Source organism: Gekko japonicus, unplaced genomic scaffold (genome assembly GCF_001447785.1).
Source record: "Gekko japonicus isolate JY-2015 unplaced genomic scaffold, Gekko_japonicus_V1.1 scaffold2364, whole genome shotgun sequence".
Classification (NCBI taxonomy): domain Eukaryota; kingdom Metazoa; phylum Chordata; class Lepidosauria; order Squamata; family Gekkonidae; genus Gekko; species Gekko japonicus.
The window spans coordinates 134,338-143,800 of record NW_015173209.1 but is presented as its reverse complement, the minus strand read 5'-3'; the positions used below and the strand labels follow the sequence as shown (position 1 = coordinate 143,800).

Here is a 9,463-nt window from a genome sequence, read left to right as displayed (position 1 = left end):
ATAAGATTATGCATGGAAAAGAGCAGGTAGAGAAAGAGGTACTTTTCTCCCTTTCTCACAATACAAGAACTCGTGGGCACGCCATGAAACTTCAGAGTGGTCGGGTTAGAACGGATAAAAGGAAATACTTCTTCACCCAAAGAGTGATTAACCCATGGAATTCACTGCCACAGGAAGTGGTGGCGGCTACAAGCATGGACGGCTTCAAAAGGGAATTAGATAAGCCTATGTGTCGGGTTAGAACAGATAAAAGGAAGTACTTCTTCACCCAAAGAGTGATTAACACTTGGAATTCACTGCCACAGGAAGTGGTGGCGGCTACAAGCATGGACGGCTTCAAAAGGGAATTAGATAAGCCTATGGGGCAGAGGTACATCAGTGGCTATTAGCCACAAGGTATAGATAGGGGCTCTGGGGCAAGTGATGCTCTGTCTTCTTGGTGCTTGGGGGGGGGTCAACAGTGGGAGGGCTTCTAATGTCCTGGCCCCACTGGTGGACCTCCTGATGGCACTGGTATTTCTGGCCACTGTGTGACACAGAGTGTTGGACTGGATGGGCCTTTGGCCTGATCCAACATTGGCGTCTCTTATATTCTTATGTTATGTTCTTATGAGGTTTATTCTCTTTGGACTACTTTATTTTAAATTTATGTACATACATACTTTTTAAATTTAAAATCCAAAGATCAAACAGCATTATATCAACAGAGTCTGCTTCTAGTATACACTGCATATAGGTTCAAACATTAAGGAAAATTCGGTATTTTCATTTTTTTAAAATGCTTGCTTCTAGTGTAAGGAATTACACTTTGCCCAGATTTTCTTGGCTTTTTAAAAACGTTCCAGTCACATAACAAATGTTTTTCTTTGACTCCAATATAATGAATGTTTTAAGGCCTTCTTCACATCTTTGTTCCTTAGTGAGTAGATAAAAGGATTCAACAAAGGAGTCACAATAGTGTTCAAGATGTTCACAATTTTGGTCATTTCTGCCGACGATCGTTTAGAAGGTTTGATATAAAGAATCATGGAAGAGCCATACCAAATAATCACAACAGCCAAATGGGAGGAGCATGTTGAAAAGGCCTTTAGACGACCTTTGGCAGAAGCAATGCGCAGTATTGTAGAAATTATGTATACATAGGAAAGAAACGTTATCAAACAGGAACCAAAAATGACAATGATGGCTACAACAAACATTGCCTTTTCAACAGAATAAGTGTCAGTACAAGACAGAAGTATCCAGGAATCAATGTGGCAGTAGAAATGGTTAATCACATTGGGTCCACAGAAGGACAACTTTGAGATCAGAACGGTTGGTGTGCTCATAGCGAGAAACCCAAATAGCCAAGAAACAACAACTAACTTGCAGCAGAGTTTGATGTCCATTAGGGTGCTGTAGTGCAGTGGATAACAAATAGCCAGATATCGGTCATAAGCCATAACAGATAGCATGAAGAATTCTGTGCACCCAAAGGAATAATTGAAGAACATCTGCAGGAGGCAACCCGTGAAAGAGATGCTTCTGCTCTCTCCAAGGAAGACAGCAAGGGTTTTAGGCATGATGGCCATTGTGAACCATAGTTCCAGGAATGAAAGGTTGCAAAGGAAGACGTACATGGGTGTGTGGAGATGAGAGTTAGTTATCACTAGAATGATGATGGTAACATTCCCTAAAACTGTCAAGATGTACATGATAAGAAAGCTCATGAAGATCCCCATCTGTACATAGAGAGACCCAGGGAAGCCAAGGAAGATGAATTCCATCACTCTTGTTTTGTTTTGTGCTCTTTCATTAAGCTCTTCCATTTGTCCAAGTCTGTCTGCTGAAACAAAATGCCACTTTAACACATAGACTTTCCCCCCTTCCAGGTTTGCAAAATTTGTTACCCTCTTTTCAAGAAAGGAATCATCCTCTTTCCAATTCTGAAAACCAGACTGTGTACTGAGATTCATGTTCGAAGATGAAGCAGCAGGCACACCGTCAACTGTGGCTACCTCAAGAGGAATTTCCCTGTTCTTGCCAATGAATCTTTGGCCCAAAGTCTCTTCCTCATGGAAAGAACAGCAAAGTGCAGGTCAATGGAATAAATGCATATTTCCCCTTGATAATGTTTTGCTATGTTATTTTTTTCCTCTATTGCCACTTATCACTGGTGTTGTAATATAAATTGCAAGCTCCTGAGGTAGTGAGCCATCATCTTCTATTCCATAAAGCATCATGTTGTTATATAAATACTAAAAACAGCAATTGGCCATATCCTGTCATTTTATGCCTGGACAGTGTAGTTCTCTTACATTCCTCTCCATAGCTGCAACTCTTTCTGGCCCCTAGATGGATGCCTCCTTAATGATGGATCCCACTGGACTAAAATCTAGCTGTTCTACTGCACATCAGCCCTCTGAAACTGCTTTCTTCCAAAGTCTAAACTGCTCTTTCTTCACACACAGCAAAACATATTTACCCCATCCCTTCTTGGGAGAGGGCAGATCTCTTCTTCCCATGTTTCCTTGGAAAGAGCCATTTTCAAAGAATTCATACCAACTAACAAGAGATCTACTGTTGTGAAACATTACCATGTCTTTTATCATGGGGACTAATTTCCCTCAGGTGTGCTACTTCAGGCCAAGACTGAGCCAAAGAAAGCAAAATCAAGGATCTCATTTTGCTGCATTCAGTTTTGTGGGTCATAAATCGCATACTTCTTCTTTAAGGTTGCAGTCCCACAGAGATGAAATATGTCAAAAATAAAGCAGGTACTGCTTGAATAAAATTACTAAGTCCCCATCAAGTCCCTCAATTTGTACTATTTTAATGGTACTAGATTTTTTAAGAAAAACAACACTATCTTTTACTGGATGAACTTTTTATTGCACATTTGAAGCATTTACAGGTGGTACTCAGAAAGAAAGCAAGAAAGCCACTTACCGATTATTTGCCGTCGGGTTCCAGTATTTTACATGTGTACTCTATATTTCTCCATATTTTCAAGTACTGTGTGTTAACTGAACATTTTACTTCTTCTGGGTTGGGCAAAATTCAAGGAGAAGAGCTTCCTCCATATTTTATAGTAGAGATGTAGATGGTCAAATGAAGAACATTTACATCATCACACCCTGTGATTTCATCTTTATGGAATAGGTCAGACTGTGCGGCTCCATCCTCTAATAGTTCCCTGAGGAACTTTGAAATGTTCAGGGATTGAATGGTCCCCTGGATAATTTTTTTAATTGGCTTTGGAGCCACATTTATTGCTCTTTGTGAACTGTTATTAACATCCAGGAGCTGGATAAAACAGAAATAATGAACCCAGGGTTGCCAACCTCCAGGTGGGGCATGGACATCTCCAGAAATTAAAACTGATTTCCAGACTGCAGAGGTCCCCCTTTTGGTTCTGTGTGTGTTTCAGAGGGCGTGAGAGATATACAGCTCTCGAAGGCACAGCTGCTGTATTGTCCAGAAGCTAAAAATATCCAGCTTGTAACTGGAGAGTACAAAGGAGTCCAAAACCTGATGGTTCAGATCCAATTAGACCAAATACAACCAGATTAGATTTCTTAAATAGTGCAGATAAAGCCAAATCTACAAAACAACTGAAGGACAATGCCTGAAGGACAATGTCTGTCACCATCTTACACCCCTCAGTTCCTGAAAGCCTTGAATGTCTCAAGATTAATGAAATAATGGTGCTTATCCAAGCACATGCATCCTTTATGGAGTAAGATGTTCCTGTTTTCCTTTCCCATTAGAGCTCACTAAGCTTCTCCCCTTCCCCCCCAAAAAATTTTTTATTTGTGCAAGTCAGTTTTCGACAGACAGTGACTTTTGCACTTGAGGCTGCAGTTTCTTCAGGATCCATAGCCAAATCTAAATGAATTTCCCTGCTTCTGCTAGGAAATATTTGGCCTAATGCAACATACTTAGGGAAACATGGCTTGGGATAGATGACTGGAATTCTTTCAGTGTGAAACCCACTGTAGCTTTATGCCGTATACTATTGCCACACTCACACTAAGGACTTGCCAATGTTGCAGTCCTTAGATGAGATTCACTCATGGTAACTAGCCCCATGTAGGTCCCATGATCCCCACTCAGTCCCTTTAACCCCCTGCTTTCTGCTTCCTACAAAAAAACAGCTGAGTGGCAGGGAGCAGCCTGCTCAACTGGTTTTTTGGCTTTCTGCAAATCCCATTGAAAGGGACTGTGGTCCCGTTGAATGGGGCTTGCAGAGGCCACAAGCCATGAACCAGTTTGGTTTGCCTAGGAGCCTCCAGCTCATTTCAGTTTGTGGTTCATGAACTGAAGTGAACCACAAAACTGCAATTCATGCCCATCCCTATTCTAGATTAAGGAATAAATTGTGCAGATCAATTGCTATTGTTCAAAACAGGTTTGTGGGAAATAATGGGCTTGATCCAGACAGCATTTCCACTCAACCTCACCAGTTTCCCTGATCTACTCAACATCACCATTTTCCATCCAATCCACATCCCATAAGGATTTTGTACATGCTAGCCCAATGACCCCCAGCATCGCCTTTTTGTTGTTTTTTTTTGGGGGGGGCTTTTCCTTTTTCATGAGTGAAAAGCTGGTTTGATCTAAGCCAGTGAAATACAGCCATATTTTCATCCATTCCTTATGAAGAGTGTGCAGGCACTACTACTCTGATTGAATCTGCTCAGTTTTCCATCTGATATTTCACATCTTTACTCTTACTTGGGTTTTGAAGTATTATTGATTGGCTGCCTTGTTACAAATCACCTAGAACTATTACCCATGGGTATTTTCCCTTGCTTTCACCATGGATGTCTGTCGAATTTTCTTTTCATTCTGCATTCATTTTCCTCCCTTCAGTATTATTGATTGGCTGCCTTGTTACAATTCACCTAGAACTATTACCCATGGGTGGTAGCACAGTGGATATATCCCACTGTCTTAACATCTGAACTGTGTTAGGTCAAGCCCTGTGCTGGTGTGAGCAGCCAGCCTGTTGTCCCCAGCTCATCGTCCACCCAGTGATTCGAAAGCTTTGGCAAGTAGATAAAATGGGAACCACTCCTTAGCGAGGGTGGGCACGCCAATCTCCCTTCTGGGAGGGCGTTAGCTGACGGTCGGACGTCCTGGTCAAGGCTTGTAAGGCGATACAGCTTCCCGGCTACGAACATCCTGCAATGGATGTTCTGCCCAGGCGGTGGCAGTGTGGCGATTGACATACGGGTCCTGGCCAGCAAGCAGCCGTGCAGGAAAATGACACAGCCAGCCAGAAAGATGTCTACACCGGACAGTTACATCACATGCAATTAAAAATTTATATATGTTGTCTTCCCTATCCCGTACAAACATTGTTAGTCCCTTGTCTATATTGAGTAACTGTACATCGCTTTGAGCCCACTGGGGAAAGCGATTAATAAATGGAAAGTGTTGTTGTTGTTGTTGTTGTTATTATTATTATTATGTTGTTGTTGTTGTTGTTGTTGTTGTTGTTGTTGTTGTTGTTGTTCTTGTTGTTATTTTCCCTTGCTTTCACCATGGATGTATGTCAGATTTTCTTTGTCATTCTGCATTCATTTTCCTCCCTTCAGCGCTCAATTTGCTTTATGGCTGTTGTTTCCCTGCATTTTCTGAGAGTGCTTCTGTGCCGATTTCCCCTTGTTTTGCTTCCAAGCAAAACAGTAATTCAATACCAGTGGGGAATCAAACCTATCTCTAGACTCACACCCCTAGTTTAAAAAAATGATAAAAATGAGGGGGAAATGTAGCTTGTACACTGATAAAGGGGGGAGGCTGGTGGAAGGTGCAGAGTGAGTGGAATGACCTCAATGTGAGTGGGGAGTGACCTCAGAGGGGCAGCAAAATGACAGAAGATCAGAGTCTCAGAGTGATTTACAAACTCCTTTCCCTCCCCCCACAACAGACATCTTGTGAGGTGGGTGAAACTGAAAGAGCTCTTTCAAGAACTGCCCTTTCAAAGACAGCTCTTGTCAGAACTATGGCTTGCCCAAGGTCATCCAGCAGCTGCAAGTGGAGGAGTGGGGAATCAAACCCCGTTCTCCGAGATTAGAGTCCACACACTTAAGTACTACACCAAACTGGGTCCCCCCCCTTTATCTGCATTCTCTTCTGTTACCTTTCATTCAAGGATCTAACACTAAAATGCATGCACAAAACTTAAAATGGAAGGTGCTTGCTGGATGCTACTGCACAGCTGCACTAGGGCAATTGCATATATTTTTTTTTAAAAAAAAAATCTTTGCACACCACCACCCCACACTGGAGGAAAAAGAATGGTGCATAAGGCGGGCACAGAATCTGCAGTCAAGATTAAAGGCTTACTGCTCTGAAAATCTGGGCCCTAGTCTGAAATAAAAGAAAGAAACCCCCGGTGTACAGTTTGAGATGCATATATAATCACAACCCTAAGGCCCAATCTGCATCTAGCATTTGCTCTGTTGTCATAACCAAACCCACATTGGAACAGAAAAAGATGCAGCTTAAAACCACGTTCACCTACTGACTGCAGAGTCACCCCTGAATGGCCATAAAAGGGCCATAAATCTATGCAGACAGCCAACATAAAACCAGAGATCAAATGAAGTGAAAGCAGCATGCAGTCTGGACGCTGCCATAAAATTCAACACTCAATCAAAGTGAAAGTGGCATTCAATGCAGATGGGAATTTATGTTCCAGTGTGGGTTTGGTAACAGCAGAGCAAATGCTAGATGCAGATTTGGCTAAAGACTCACTGAAGAGATTTCAGTTTCCTGGTTGTCAGATCTGAAGAGATTCCTAGAGCAATCCATGGAGACTTGCCCAGGGACCGTACATTTCCCTGGAGAATTTTAATGGAGGGGATCACTCTTGAGGAGTTTTCCTCCACCTCTCTCTGAGCTGTGATTAGTGCACAGGAAGTAAAGAAAAAGAGAAATCAAAATTGATCCTCACAAAATTGTATTTTAGTGCTACAAAATATAGAAGAAACACCATGAACAAAATGATGCCCAATGAATAATGAAGCCAAGAATTTCAAGTTGGAAAAAAATGCATGTCATGGCAAGCATCAGTGATGTCTGCAGATGGAGACATCTGCAAATCAGAGTGGTTGCTGTGGAATCAATTCTCCTGGAGGCAGCCAATCAATCAATATTTTTAAAATGAGTCTGTTTATGGGTAATATAGTTTTCTTTTTAGACTCAATTTACTATTTAGAGAAGATGCAGACTAATCAAGCTTTATTCCAACATGGCAAAAGTGCTATTGGTGAGCAGGTGGTCTTACCTGGGATTTAAAGAGTCACCCATTCTGGAAAAGGTTGGCCTTCTCTTGAAGGAATATGTCTGTGGTTTGGGGATGCTCTGGGACCCAGACATACTGCTGGATAAGCACGCAGCAGTGTGTCCAGGAGTGCCTTTTACTAGCTTTGACTGGTTCATCAGCTGTGGCCTTTCCTGGGCAGAGAGGATCTGGCCATTGTGGTTCATGCCTAGGATTAATTGAGATTAGATTGCTCCAATGTATTCTGTGTGGGGCTACTTTTTAGAAGTGCTAGGAACTTTCAGTTGGTGTAGAATGCTCCAGCTAGGATGTTGACTGAAGTGGGTTGTAGGTACCCTATCATTCCAGTTATCCTACTTCAAATTCAAGAAACACCTGATTCACAATACAGCTACAATGAATTTACTTTTATTTTGCTGGCAGCGGCCTGCCTGGCCATAGCTACTACCTGGAACTCTGCCTCTCCTCCGACACTGACCATATGGAGACATAAGGTATGGGATCAGTTTATTATGTGCAGAATCTCTGACTCATTTCAAAGACAACGATCGGGCACCACCATGACCTACTCTAGGTTTGTACGCACATGGTTTCCATGGCTGCAGTACATGACAGAAGCTGAACTTCTTCCCACTAACACTACTTACTCTTCTTGGCTTTTCTTCTAGCTCTCTACTGTACACACTGAGATATAGAGGTAGATCTTCTACATCTAGTCCTCACACTTGCCTTACTGACAGAGGTAGCATCAGTACAAGAGAGGACCATCCAGGAACCAATGCTACAGTAGAACTGGTTAATCACATTTGGCCCACAGAAGGAAGGACAGTCTTGTGATGAAAGAAGCTGTTATGGAAATAACAACAACCAAAAAATCCATACAATGATGAGCTGAGTGCCGACTTGCCTGAGAGGCTGTGGAATATTTCACTATCGGTGTCTCGACTCTTAGTCTAACACTGCTAAACCACAGCAGATTGATAATCTTTTTAATTCTTCATATTGTAAGGTTATTGAAAGAATGACAAAGATTTGCTAAAACTCAGTTGCTTTCTTTATTACTGTTCATATTCATTTTAATTTCATCTTTATTAGCCTGAATCATTCATCTTTCTGCAGCAAATTTCCATAACAATAATAAAGAACAATAATAAATAATAATTAATATTAATCTCCCATCCAACACTGATCTTCACATTTGTCTGTACAGTTCTGCATGTGTTTGAAGTGAAAATTCTTTCAAAACACTTCCAGTCCTTATTAAAATGTGCATCTCCAAGCCTAAAGCCACACGCTTTCTAGAGATTTTTAAATCACATCCTGTCCTCTTGCAGAGCATATAACAGCACATTCTTCTTTCATTCCCTGTGCAACAGATTTTTCACAGCCTCCTTAACCTCTTTGTTTCTTAAGGTATAAATGAAAGGATTCAGCACTGGTGTCACAATTGTATTCAGGATGGTCACTACTTTGGTAATTTCTAAAGATGTCCGCTTAGATGGCTTAACAAAAAGAAAGATGGTGGATCCATACCAAATAACTACAACAGCGAGATGGGAAGAGCATGTAGAAAAGGCCTTCTGTTGTCCTTTGGCAGAAGCCATTTGTAGAATGGTAGATATAATGTATATGTAGGAAAGAAGGGTTATAAAACAGGAGCCCAAGATTACAAAGATGGAAATAATAAAAGCTGCCAATTCAATGGCATAGGTGTCTGTGCAGGAGAGAATTATCCATGAATCAATGTTGCACAAGAAATGATTAATCACATTGGTCCCACAAAAGGATAACCTTGAAATCATAATTGCTGGTATACAAATAACAAGGAATCCACACAGCCAAGAGGCAACTGCTAGCTTGCCAGAAAGGCTACTGTCCATGATGGTGCTATAGTGCAATGGGAAACATATAGCCAAATATCGGTCGTAGGCCATGACAGCAAGCAGGAAATACTCTGTGCACCCAAAGGCAAAAACTAAGTACATCTGTAGATTGCAGCCAGCTAAAGAGATGCTTCTGCTACTCCCCATAATGATTCCAAGGGTCTTAGGAATGATCACAGTGGTGTACCATATCTCTAGGAAAGAGAGATTGCAAAGGAAGAAGTACATGGGAGAATGGAGACGCCGTTGTGTTATTACTAGAATTATGATGGACATGTTTCCCAAAACTGTCAGGAGGTACATGAAA

The 9,463-nt window shown here is 41.6% G+C and overlaps 2 protein-coding genes across 2 annotated transcripts; both read right to left on the bottom strand.

Annotated features, from left to right (window-relative positions):
- Positions 1-845: 845 nt before the first annotated feature.
- Positions 846-1,955, bottom strand: LOC107120042 (olfactory receptor 6F1-like). The gene has a single exon (XM_015422682.1). The coding sequence runs from the start codon at positions 1,953-1,955 to the stop codon at positions 846-848; it is 1,110 nt and encodes a 369-aa protein (XP_015278168.1).
- Positions 1,956-8,631: 6,676 nt separating this feature from the next.
- Positions 8,632-9,459, bottom strand: LOC107120041 (olfactory receptor 287-like). Its single transcript, XM_015422681.1, has one exon. The coding sequence runs from the start codon at positions 9,457-9,459 to the stop codon at positions 8,632-8,634; it is 828 nt and encodes a 275-aa protein (XP_015278167.1).
- Between the last annotated feature and the right edge of the window lie 4 nt (positions 9,460-9,463).